Raw genomic sequence first — 13,517 nt, 5'->3', positions numbered from 1 at the left:
TGTCACTATCATCATCGGATGAACCACTAGATGAATCAATGTTCGTGAGCCAATCACCGACAATGTATGCATTTTTACTTTTCTTTTTCTTGTGGAAGTCCTTCTTGCCATCTCTCTTCTTGTATGACTTGTTTGTCTTCTTCTCATCTTCTTCTTCATTGCTTGAGTCATCTTTCTTGCTCTTGTACTTGTTCTTGAACTTGTCTTTCTTGGACTTGGTGTATTGGTGTGCTAGATGATCAAGTTCTCCAAAATTATAGCAATCCATCTCGGAGATTGGCTTCCTTCTAGAGCTAGTGAAGAACTTCTTCTTCTTGCCATCAAACTTGATGCCACTCTTGTTGAGCTTCTTTAGCATCTTGGTAGTTCTTCTCACCATGAAAGCAAGACTTGCATCATTAATTTCATCACCACTTGAGCTCTCATACTCAAGCCTTGCTTTGCCCTTCTCTTAGATAGCTTTGAATGCTAAGTCTTTTTCTTTCTTCTTAGTAGAGAATGAGTCATCTTATGGTGTGATGTGCATGTACATCTCATGAGCATTGATCTTTACCAAGATTTGTGTTGGTGTAGCGGTAGAAAGATCACCTTGATGAAGCATGATCACAATATGCCCATATTTATCAATGGGGAGGACACTCAAGATTTTTCTTACAACATCGGATGGTTGTATTTGAGTGAGTCCAAGCCCATTGACTTCCTCTATAAGAACATTCAAACATGAGTACATCTTATTAGCATATTCTTTAGGAAGCATCTCAAAAGAGTTAAGCTTTTTTATGACAAGATGATAGCGTTCCTCACGCTTACTCTTTGTTCCCTCATGGAGCGTACAAACGTCCGACTATAGTGCATGGGCGTTCTTGTGGTTCATCACCCGGTTAAACACATCTTTGTAAAGGCCTTTAAAGATGGTGTTTCGAGCCTTTGTATTCCATTTCTCGTAGTTCACCTCATCGCCTTGTAGGTGTGTAGCATCCTAAGGTTTTGAGAAGCCTTGTGAGGTGGCTCTAAGTATTCCAACATCTAGAGCTTCTAAATACGCCTCTATATGGATTTTCCAATATAGAAAATTATCCCTCTCAAAGATAGGAGGAGGTCCATCCCTGTGAGACATATTTCTTTAGACGGTTAAGTCTAATTCATGAGCACGAGGCTCTAAAACCAATTGAAAGGATCAAAATGCCCAAGAGAGGGTGAATTGGGCTAAATCTAAATTTCTTTGTAATAATTAAGTCCTACGGTTAGCCCAATTAATCCCTTGTACCTAGAAAGCGTTTATATTGATCTACCGCATAAAAGTTTAGCAACCTATGTTCCAATCCTACTCTAGCATGGCAATTCTATGAATGTAAATGACAAGAATTGAATTGCTCAAAGTAAATGCTCAAAGTAAAAAGAGAAGAAGGAACACGACGATGTTTTGCCGAGGTATCGGAGAGTCGTCACTCCCCACTAGTCCTCGTTGGAGCACCCGCGCAAGGGTGTAGCTCCCCCTTGATCCGCACAAGGATCAAGTGCTCTCTACGGATTGATTCTTTGACACTCCATCGCGGTGAATCACCCACAACCGTTCACAACTTGAGTTGGGTCATCCACAAGCTCCGCCGGATGATCACCAAGCTCCCAATTACCACCAAATCGTCTAGGTGATGGCGATCACCAAGAGTAACAAGCACGAACTCTCACTTGACCACGATAAGCCTAATGAGAAAGGTGGATGCACACTTTGCTACTCTTGCTTTCACTAATGAGGGCTCTCTTTGGGATTCTCAAATCTCAATCACCTCACTAAGACCTTGTTTTTCTTGGCACTCTTAAAGATGTTTCTCAGCTATTGGAATGAGCAAAAGTAACTCCTCACACGAATGGAGGAAGTATTTATAACCTTGATCGAAAAACGAACCGTTATGTGCCTCTGCGGGGTGACCGGACGCTCTGGTCAGTTCTCCCCGATCTCCAGTGTTTAAGTTGTGACCGGACGCTGGACAACATCCGATCATGATTTTTCCTCTCTGGAACCTTACCGGAGTCGACCGGACGCTGACACCCAGCGTCCGGTTACTCACCTCTCAGCGTCCGATCGCGTTCAGACGATATCACCTTGATCAAATAAACTGACCGGACTCTGCGCCAACGTCCGGTCACTCTAGAACCGACGTCCGATCAGCATTTGACCCTCCATTTACTTCCAACTCTCGATTATACGTGAACGAAGCTTGCTCCAGTGGATCTAAGGGCTTTTTAGGAACTACCTAGTGCTAGATTTAGCAAGTATGCACCACACCTACTAGACTCACATAGGTTAAGCTACCCGTCCATACCCCCTTAATAGTACGCTCAAAGAAAAATAAAATCCTAAACTACTCCAAATATCTCCTCAACACCAAACGACACTTAGAACTAGTTCATCCTTAACCTTGTCGTATATCATTTGAAAACCGAAACGATTTTCATCGTAAAGACATGACCAATCATGATAGCCTAATCGATCTCCATTACCGTGACCTAATTTAATTACCTCTACAAAACACACATTAATTATAATAATCATATATTATCATTAATCATCGATACCCAACTGGATGTTTTCATTGCCCACTCTCACGAGATGCCTAGCTGCATAATTGAAGCGATACTGAACATCCGCTGCGTTCCTTTCAGCGTTTGCGTGGCAGCGCCGGCCTTCCACCACAAGCGTCAATCACTTTCGAACTCACTCAGTCCCAGTTCAGTTCAGCTGACGGACACATACCATATGCACGCCGGCTGCAGCAAGACAAAATTTGGATACAAAATTACAAAATGCTTTCAAACTCCATCCCGTGTATATATTGTATAAAAATAGCATTCCCTGCCGCCCGGGAACCTAACCACCCCTTAAAATTTAGCAGACTGCCTGCAAAGCTTTCTGATTTCTCTGAAGTAATAAAAGTAGACCGGCCAGCCACGGCACCCAGTAGAAGACTCAGAATCGATCAATGACTGGTTCCATGTCAAACACAGTTGCACAGAAAGTCTCTGCTCCATCTCAGTAACTAGCCAGGCATTCAGTTTCCTGAATTCATGCCGCCGCTTCAACTTCCTCCTGTTTCAGAGGAACCACAGCGACACAATAACCAGGGGAATTTGTCACAGGCCACCAGCAGAATTTTGTCGACCACTATAACTTTGGGTTCAGCTTTTTCAGAAATATCCCATGGTTCACATTCATGATTCATTATTGAGAATATATGTACAGTTACCATGCCAAGATGTTAATGTGCTGAGGGGCACATAAATCCTGATCGAAATGTGATGTGTAGTTTTTTTCTTCTGAAAATGCAAGAGCGTGGAAGAGACAAATCCCCAGGTTCCCTCGAAGACGCTAGCCTCATCATAACCTATGCAGTGAGTTCAGATATCTGTTAATGCACAAGGTCTAACATAAGCGGAAGGTCAAAACTGACACTAATTAAAATTCTCTTTGGCCTGCATGTTAACAATTCATGCACAAGCTACACTAGACAGTGAAATATTAGAGCCACCTTTCATTCATAGTCATAGCATTAATAAAGTCAGGGCCTGCATACCATACCATCTGGTCAACTAAATGGCTACAAGCATAAGTTCAATAAGTCAACAAAAGGACAAAATACAGCCCACTCCATCCTTATCTTATGCTGCTACCAGAAGAAAAACGGTATTTCATTATTTTGCTTTTGATTTAGGACTTTCTTTCATGTGAAATGTGATCCAACCATGAACACAGAACCATAATAGTCAAGCTTTCACTAGCAGTACATGACTTGCTTGGCAGATGGCTCACTTAACTACAACAAGCTTACAAGTGAGAAATTGGTACTTCGAAACAAGTTGCTATCACTTCCAAATTTGCTATCATACATGACAATTTTCAATATACAATTTGCTGCTACTAGAGAATAATCTGCAACCAGTCATATCAAACAAAAACGAAGCTCCTCCAGGAGAGCCACTAACGGTTCACTAACTCTAGCAGATATAACTCCGGGGGAAGAAATACAGAATAACAATTTCTAAAATCTATCATTAATCTCAGTAATTTGACATGCCAAGCACTAAGATTTACCTTAAGGACGAAAACAGCCTGCGGACTGCTTCAAATATTTCATCTGCGGTGCCCGTGGCATTTATCTGCAAGCAATTGAACAATTTTAAATATTAGAAATCCTAGATCCTTGAGTTGACATACAGCGGAAAACATTCTACTAAATATATCCCATTTGTAGCAATTAACCACTTAATGCATGTAAGCCATGTTCCTCGATGATCATGATATAGTTGCCCATCTAATATCAAACCAATCAGTAGAGTTTAATTATCTCCCACAAAAGAATAGGATGTAGGGGTTATACAGCAATAATAAGCTAAACAAGGAAACTGCATCATATCTGTTTATCTTAGTTTGACAAATGCCACCATTTATACTTTGCTAATCAATTTCTTCTTGAACTTGAATGCACAGATTGAGACTAGACAAGTTCAGGGATACAAGTGGATGTTTTGTAGTAACTAGTAAGACAAGAAGCTTTATCATTCAACTTTGCAGCAAAAGTAAGCAACACAATGTAACGAAAAGATACAAAGTTTGTCCTGCTCAGATAGTTGTGAGCAAAACAGAACTGCTTACTTACCTTGTGCACTTTTCCCCTTGAAGAGTAGTACTCAACAACAGCAATATTCAAACTTTCAAACACTTTTAGACGCTTCTTGATTGTCTCCATGTTATCATCAACTCTCCCCTAAAACGCACATGAGAAAATTATAAAATAACAGGAAAAAAAGAGAAAGGGATCAAGATAACTTAAGAGTAAACTTCAGCAAACATCAATATGTAATTTAGTTTTGTAATCTTTTAGACGCTTTTATTGTATTTGTAATCTTCCCGTTGTACTTTTGAGAGCCCCCAATGCACAATCATACCTGTACTTTAGCAAACATCAATATGTAATTTAGTTTATGCGCCTTAGATTACTGAATAAAGAAGTTGGTTTTTCTTTTCTTACATTACATGAATAGAAGTCTATTCCAAAGTCCAAACAAGGGAATGTGATTCACTGCTTACACTATACTGTAGGAAAGTCCTGCTTTCTTTGAGTAAACATCAGTCTGGCACTAAATCTGGTTACTAACCTGGTTACGGCCTAGAAGGCGTTTGACCATCTCATCCTCAGGACAGTCAAAGAAGATCACAATGTCTGGTTCTGTTCCAACCTGAAGGCATCATGAAGTATTCATTTAGATTACTACTACGTATGGAGGAAAACAGTAAGCATAGTTCAGTTGACCTTCTAGTCTTCTTAATAACTGACTTCAACAGGACAAATTGATGTTAATCCTCTAACAGAGTGGATCATCCTCAATGTGATTCATTCGATTGTAATCATCCACTTACTGCATATGACTTACTAGTAGCTAGTAGTAATAGAAATCTAGGCTGGCATGCATACTGATACAAAACAGTAAAAAACATGTCTACTTAAATAATACCGATGTCAAAACTCAAAACCACGTGTGCTTAATAAATTATCAAATACAGTAAGAAAGGTTCATCCATGTGCACAGTGCACTATTGTCAAACAAAATTCAGTCAGAAGCGAAGAACCACGTGGGGCTTGTGTTCAATGTTTTAAACGCGGTAAGGCGAGGAGAGGCGAGCGACCCCCTTCCGGACGCCTAGGCGAATAAGGCGACTGCCTAGGCGACGCCATATAAACATATTAATATATAAGTTAACTAAAAATTCAGAAGCAAATCAGACATTAATATTGCCAATTCTTAGCATGTAATAATACAATAATAAGTGGTGCTACTAGGCTACTAGTACACAACATCAAGTAGTAAGGTAGCAACTCTGAGATCTCTCATCTCTTAATGGCCATAAACTAGTCTCTAGTGACATAATGTAACATAATTAATAGTGATGCACTGCTGCTAGCACAGAACTGAAATCTCTAATCAATTAGCCTGTTCGCTGGTTGGTTTCTGGGCTGATAAGCCCGGCTGGTGCTGGTTTGTTGTGAGAGGAAAATACTGTACCATGGCTGATAAGCCCTGGCTGAAACCAACAAGCGAACAAGCTGAATGTCATCTAGAGATGTTGTGGCCTTCTCCTTCTAGTTTCCAAGTCATCTCTCATCTCCTTTCTAATTGCAGTAGTAGTCATTGTGCATTTTTTTGTATCTCCAAAGCCACCAGCCAGATGTTGCTTCAACCTTTTTATCAACAACAACAACAACAACATAGCCTTTCAGTCCCAAGCAAGTTGGGGTAGGCTAGAGTTGAAACTCATCAAGAGCCCCAAGTCACGGGTCAGGCACTTCAATAGCTTCTTTTCAAGTACTCCTATTCAAACATAGATCTCTAGGTATATCCCAAGCTTTCAAATCTCTTTTTATTGCTTCAACCTTTTCATCCCTCCATAAAATGAGTGACCACATAGGGTGCATGTCACCACATCTCTATTACAAAGGTTTGGCCAGTAGGCATACTTCCACCCTGGATCTGAATGTTAGATATGTATGTGCTGTGTGCGTGTGTATGGGCCTCCTGTGGCTGTGCGCCAGGCCTAGGCCGGCTTCCTGCCGTGCCTAGATAGATTAGGATAGGTAGGTTATCCCTTGATTGGTTCGCCATTGTGCTATCAACTGTGAACACAAGAATTAAAGAACTAATAAAGAACAACAAGTGGAAAGGAATCAGCAGTCCACTCCACTCTGCATCTATGGACCAAAGGAACAAGGGTAAAAACAGAGCAGCAGTGAGCAGAGTTGAAAACAGAGGAGCAGAGAACAAGGCAGGCAAGATTCGACCTTCAAGAGAGGAGAGAGGGCAAGAAGAGGGAGAGAAGAGACATACAGGCAAGCAAAGCGGAAGCTGGACACCATGAAGAGCACAGGACCGACGAGTCAGTCCAATCCCCCCTTCCTGAGTGGAAATCGACGAGCCGCGCGCGGCGCGTCGGTGGGATGCGTGAGCGCGCAGGGTAGCGGAACCTGGCAGGTGCGGTGGATTTCCTTATGCTCCCAAAAATCCCTTTTCTTTCCCAAAAATCCGCGCCCAATTTCCTTATGCTCCCAACGCGCGAATCCTTCCTGCGCGGAAGCGGGATGTGCCGGGCGGGAGATACTTCTTTCCCGCGCTGGCTTCCTGACATGCAAGGCGACCGCCACGGCCTCCTTGGCGACGCCCTGAACGCCTAACGCGAAAGGCGGACGCCTAGGACGGGAAGGCAGACGCCATACGACCACATAGTTAGGCGATCCCGACGGCCACAAACTTTCCTCGCCTGGACGCCTAGGCGACGCGCTGATAAGCCATGGCTAATTTGTTGTGAGAGAAAAATACTGTTCGTTGGCTGAAAAAGTACGGCTTATAAGCCCAGTGAACAGGGCGAAGGTAAGTTAGTAGGGAATCCTCAATTATCAATGCAATGCAGTGGTGGAAAACAAATTGAGAACTTACAATTTTTTCAAAGGCGATTCTGTTTTCCTCGCACCTTGGGAAGCCGTCAATAAGAACCCTTTTAGCATTTTTCGTTTCCATAGCTTTTCTTATGAGTTCCACAGTTATCTCAGACGGGACAATCCTCCCTTCCTTTATGATGTCTAGGATCAACTCCCTGAAGTGCAACGATGAAGCAATGCACTGAAACCCTTCGCACAGGGAGGGCACAACCAAAGGATTAACAGGAGATCATATAACAAGATGGTAATATAATACCCTTTCTCACTGCCTGATGCTATTTCGTGCCGGAGAAGATCGCCAGCGCTCAAATGGGCAAATCCAAAATCCGAAGCAATCTTGGTGCACTGTGTTCCTTTGCCACTCCCAGGACCCCCTACAGGCACGAATTGATTGATGAATCATGTGATTATAAGGCATTGAATCACCCGTTATCAAACTTGAAATAGCATGGTTGACATTATGTAAGAATTCTGCTCAGTAAATGTATTATGACTGGGGCAAAAGTGAAGGTAAAGTAGTGGTCGGAGTATATGCTCCATCTTGTATATAGAAAAAGAAAAAGGAAGGTTTTATACCTAAGACAAAAGCAATAAAGGGCTTCTGGGTATCGCCACCATCACTTCCCTGGAGACACAAGAGATTCCACCAGTGAATCCTTTACTCACGCGAGGAGCAGGTGATTCTGCTGCTGCTGCTGCTGCAGGTGGCAATGCAAGTTTTTCTGTGTTTGGGACTTGGGAGCAAACAAACTTACAGCTTGGGACGTGAAGAGCCTGGCAAGACGATTGAGAGCCAGAGACTCCTGGCAGCACAGATCCGAAGATCATAAGGGTTGTGGGAAAAGGGAGGATGAGGTGCGCACGAGGCGCTCGACGGAATGCGCGAGGGGCGGGAGGATGAAGCCTACCTCGCTGGGGAGAACGTGGTGTCGGAGACGCTGGCAGGAAGAGGCGGCCGTGGAGGAGGAAGCAGGTTGGGATCGGAGAAGGAGGGCGCCCACTCGCCTCCGCCACATCTCGTCGCCGGGCACACGCTAGCGGATCGTCCTCTCCTCTTTCCTCCCCGCCGGTGGCGTCGTCGCCGTCTCTCCTTTCGCCACTTCTCTTGCTTCCCTGAGATGAGAAGCAGCAGCTCCGTGGTATTCCAGGCCCACGATTGTGCACGGCCCATCATGCCGTCCACTGCGCGGCCTCCCACCGGCTCTTGTCGGGCCCTAGGACGGCAGTTATTTCCCGATCGAGTGACACATACTCGAAAGCTCACGGATAATTATTTTGTTTAAAATTTTCAAAATATAAAATGCCCAAAGTACTACCAGATATCATCTGACTAATATCCAAATTAGTATCGAATACATTAAATATTTATTTATTTTAATTAATTAATTGACCGAGGATACCGAATCCACCTCAAGGTCCTTATTTTGTATCCATTAGCTGCTAATAGTTAGTTGGCTAATAATTCATAGCTAATATTATTTGTTATTAGCTAGTTTGATCTATTATAGACTAGCTAAACTACTAGCTAGACTTGTTTGAATCCAAGAAGCTAAATATTAACAGCTAACTATTGGGACCTACTGCATAGCAGATTTTTATGGTTGTTGCCTTCCAAGAAAATAATATACAGCAAAAAAAAAAATACAGCACATATCTAGCTGAATCACAGAACACAAACAGAAAATCAGAGTCACAGAGAACATCGAAATACAAACAATGAACCTTGAAAGGGAAAACTGAAACACTCAACCTCAAACTGTAAACTAACATAAACTGAAATCTGAACCTTGAAGGAACAACTAACAGCACGTTCGGATGGTGCCCAGCACAGTGGATTTCGGATGGTTTCGGATGATTCAATACTGTTCTGTGACGGAGAATAAGTTAAAACAAACTGAAACAAGCGAGCAGTGCACCAGCCGAACGCCGTTTAAATCACTAAACCTCAAACTCTAAACTAACATAACTGTTGTGTGTTTCAGTTGAGTGTGCAAGCAGCAGGACGATGTATATCACCTGCAGTGCGAGCTCCTGATGACGCACAAAACCCCGGACCTGGACGCCGGCCAGCCGCACCTCGCCGTCTCCGGCGTCGCAAGCATCCCAGCAGAGCTGAGCTTCCACCTGCTCCACTCCCTGGACGCCGCAGCGGCGGTCAATTCCGTCACGCCGCAGTCCACCATCGACTACTTCCTCGGCAACGCCGATCCCCCTGCAGTACGAGCCTGCTGCGCCCCCGGCCACCACCCAGCACACGATGCACTAGTAAAAAAAAAGCTTATATTTCTGGTCGTCAATCCCCTTTATTCCCGGTTACGCAGCCAGGAATAAAAGTTCGGGAATAAAGGGTTAGTAGCCGGGAATAGAAGTGGACCTTTAGTCCCGATTGATACCAATCGGGACTAAAAAAATAGCCACGCCAGCGCTTGGGCTAGCCCCTTTATTCCCGGTTGGTATTAACAACCGGGACTAAAGGGTCTTTTTTTTTCTTTTCCTGCTTATTTCAATTGATGATTCTTTTTTGTTTTAATTTGGTTTTCGAATACGCATTATTCGCTGCAAAGTAATATACGTATACGCGCGCGTACTGTAAAGTTTTCGCTCGATCAATGCACGCAAGCAACACAAGTAAAAGTAAACTAAAACATAATATTACATTCATCGTTACATGTAAAGTTTGCATTAATTGTACATTTCATTATCACATGTTCTTTGGATCAATATGAAATTTGGCTTTCATCATCACATATTTGGGTCATAGTAAAACTAGCCGCCGGGAGTTAAGACCTGATCATTCAGAAATCCACCTATTGTCTCTTGGATTGCTTTGAGATGGTGTGTGTCCAGGGTTTTTTTCTTCAACCAACGAGTCTTCAATTTGAAATATGAGATAAAGAAAAAGTATATTAGTATATATATATATATATGTATCAAGAATAATGATAAATAAATTGTATCTATCACGAATATATATATATATATATATATATATGAAGAATATATATATATATATATATATATATATATATATATATATATATATGTGTGTGTGTACACTTACCCTTTTTTCTCTAGACTAGTTCTTTTTTAGCACACTCTCATAAACTCGCAAACATAGTATCCACATAGATTGGTCCCTTGGGGCTGCAGCAGAACCCACTTTACGAGAAAAAGATTCGTCATCATCCGAGCATAGAGAAATTGAACTAAGGTAGGTATATAGTACTTACTTTGTATAGCACTACTTTCAGTGGCACTTTATGTTTCATACGGTGTTCCTGACAGATCTTTTCCCAACAACTACCAAAAAACATAAAAATATTTAGACCATTAATTTGCATGCAGAGAGACTGGAATAGTTTTACTAGTGAAACTGCAATTACCTCTGAATAGTATCTATCATCTCTTGGAACTCTTTTTGCTCTTTTCTCATCGAGTCCCAGATGCCTAGAAGGCCACATGGTATCAGAATATAACACAATTGATTTTTTTTCCTAAGGAAAAATTATACATGTATACATTAATTGATATATATATATATATACACACATTAATTTCATACATATATACATTAATTGATATATATATATATATATACACATTTCATACATACATAATTTCAAACATATATACATTAATTGATATATATATATATATACATTTCATACATATATAATTTCATACATATATACATTAATACACATTTCGTTAATATAATTCATAAATATAATAAATATAATATATATATACCGACGGTTTAGAATGGAGTGTTGGCGACGGGCGGTGGTGGACAGCGGCCTGGATCGAGGCACGGGGGCTCCTGGCCGGGCGTGGCGTCGTCGGGGCTACTCCAGCAAGGTGTGGGTGGGCGTCAGGATGCCCTCCGGTGAGGAAGAAGGCGCGGCGTCGAGCCGGGGTGGCTCGGGAAAGCGAAACGGCGGCGGCGTGGCGCACGCGCGGCGTCGGGGGTAGCCAGGGGCTCCTCCTTGAGGGGCGCGGCATCGGGGCTACTCCGGCGAGGTGGGCGGGCATCGGGGTGCCCTCCTGTGAGGAAGACAGCGTCGGGAGTGGCCGAGAAGGCAAAATCGGCGGCGACGTGGCGCGCGCACGGCGCCGGGGGTGGCCGGGGGCTCCTCGTTGAGGGGCGCGGCGTTGGGGCTACTCCGGCGAGGTGGGCAAGCCTCGGGGTGCCCTCCGGTGAGGAAGACGGCGTCGGGGGTGGTCGGGGAGGCGAATCGGCGGCGGCGGAGCTCTGGGGACGCGCTAAAGACGAAAACGATCGATGAGGAGAAAGAGAGAAGGGAGGCGGCGGTATATAGGAGAGGGACCTTTAATCCTGGCTCCATCCACCGCCCGGGACTAAAGCACCTTTAGTCCCGGCTCCTGCCACCAGCCGGGACTAAAGGTCCCCCTTTAGTCCCGGCTGGTGGCAGGAGCCGGGACTAAAGGATTTTTTTGGCGGGCCGCCAAATGTAGCCCACCTTTAGTCCCGGCTGGTGGCAGGAGCCGGGACTAAAGGTGGGCTACATTTTCATTTCCAGTCAACTTTTAAGCAGATCAGTTTATTTTATATATGTTTTGTATTTAAATGTTTAAGTCTTATTATTTGCACAGTAAATTCAATACTAGGCATAAATTTTTTTTAGAAAAAGTAATAAACTTTATTTTCATTTACTGCACAAAAAAAAATATGTGACCTAAACTATTGTGTTTTTATTATAAATGTTGAACATAATGCAACTAATACTTACTATTTTCGTTAATGCAAAAATGTAGACTTTAATTGAAATTATTAAATTTATTGTTTTTCGATAGGAAATTAGTTTTCACATAATTGTAACGTAAATCTTTAGGTTCTTCATTAATCAATGTATAATTAATCGGTGAGTTCGGGCGAAAATTCAATTAAAGTTAAAAAAGTACCAAACCACCTCAGAAAAATCTTAAACTTGGTGGTGGCTACACATAAGGCATTTGAAGTCTTGAGAAAAAGTTTCAGCTCAATCCGGCACTAGAAAGCACATAGACCTCAGAATCCCAGAGAACCTAGGTGTATAGATAGGGTTCGACGAAAGGTTCTATATACCTCTGTGAAGCACGTCGACTCCGCCTATGTCGAAATGGCTTAAAATTTTTTTGGCAATCATTTACACCCAAAATATGGCCCCACACAAGATCTTAGGTTTTTCTGATAATTATTTTTATTATTACATTTTTCTTTGTGCCGCGTGAGACGAAATACGGCGAATTACATATTCAAAACAATATAATTTTGCATCAACCTCCATAAATATTTGTCTCCTAGGGCACAAGAGACCATTTGGCAAAGTTTGGCACCATTCTGGATCTTTTCGGGGGTGGACTCAGTTCAACGTATAATTAATCGGTGAAGTCGCGTGGAAACTCAATTAAAGTGAAAAAATTACCAAACCAATTCAGAAAAATCTCGAACTTGGTGGTGGCTTCACACTGGGCATTTGAAACCTTGATAAAAATTATGAGATCAATCAGGCACTAGAAAGCACATGGACCAGAAAATTCAAAGTATAGTTAACAAAAGAATATAATCAATTAAAGGGTCTTTTCTCTTATTAAATAATTGTTTGGGTGCTTTCTTGTCGAGAAAGTGACTTAGTTCAGATGGCTAGCTAGTGCGTTGCGGTTTGGACCTTGGCTATGAGGTCGTGGGTTCAATGCCTGGCTGTCCCATTTTTTTGTCCAGCGCGACTATATTATTTTATTAAGAAAGATTTTATCCCGGTTATAGCCCAGAGCCGAGACTAAAGGTCATCCTTTAGTCCCGGCTAGATCCTCAAGCCGGGAGTAAAGATTTATTCCTGGTTGGAGGGTCCAGCCGGGACTAAAGGATAACCTTTAGTACTGGCTCTGGGATATAACCGGGACTAATTGTTACCTGCCATCGCCACACACTTAGGGCAGGAACTTTGTATCCTTGTTTGAGGATACAACCGAGACTAATAGTCCCTTTAGCCCCGAACACAAAAATACCAGGACTAAAGACAAAAATAG

At 42.5% G+C, this 13,517-nt stretch overlaps 1 protein-coding gene across 2 annotated transcripts; it reads right to left on the bottom strand.

The window, feature by feature from the left end:
• Positions 1-2,741: 2,741 nt before the first annotated feature.
• Positions 2,742-8,643, bottom strand: LOC136492956 (UMP-CMP kinase 2-like). Of its 2 annotated transcripts, none has more exons than XM_066488980.1 (9): positions 8,396-8,643; positions 8,243-8,290; positions 8,064-8,112; positions 7,744-7,861; positions 7,486-7,642; positions 5,155-5,235; positions 4,656-4,763; positions 4,091-4,155; positions 2,742-3,404 (listed from the first exon to the last, which is right to left on the bottom strand). In XM_066488980.1, the coding sequence occupies exons 1-9, from the start codon at positions 8,501-8,503 to the stop codon at positions 3,377-3,379; spliced, it is 762 nt and encodes a 253-aa protein (XP_066345077.1). In that variant the 5' UTR covers positions 8,504-8,643; the 3' UTR covers positions 2,742-3,376. The 2 variants fall into 2 exon arrangements, with proteins under 2 accessions (XP_066345077.1, XP_066345078.1); XM_066488981.1 differs by having other exon boundaries at positions 2,742-3,383.
• Between the last annotated feature and the right edge of the window lie 4,874 nt (positions 8,644-13,517).

This window comes from Miscanthus floridulus, chromosome 11 (assembly GCF_019320115.1).
Source record: "Miscanthus floridulus cultivar M001 chromosome 11, ASM1932011v1, whole genome shotgun sequence".
In the NCBI taxonomy this organism is placed as follows: Eukaryota; Viridiplantae; Streptophyta; class Magnoliopsida; order Poales; family Poaceae; genus Miscanthus; species Miscanthus floridulus.
The sequence above is the reverse complement of the archived record's forward strand: the minus strand, read 5'-3'. Positions and strand labels throughout refer to the sequence as shown.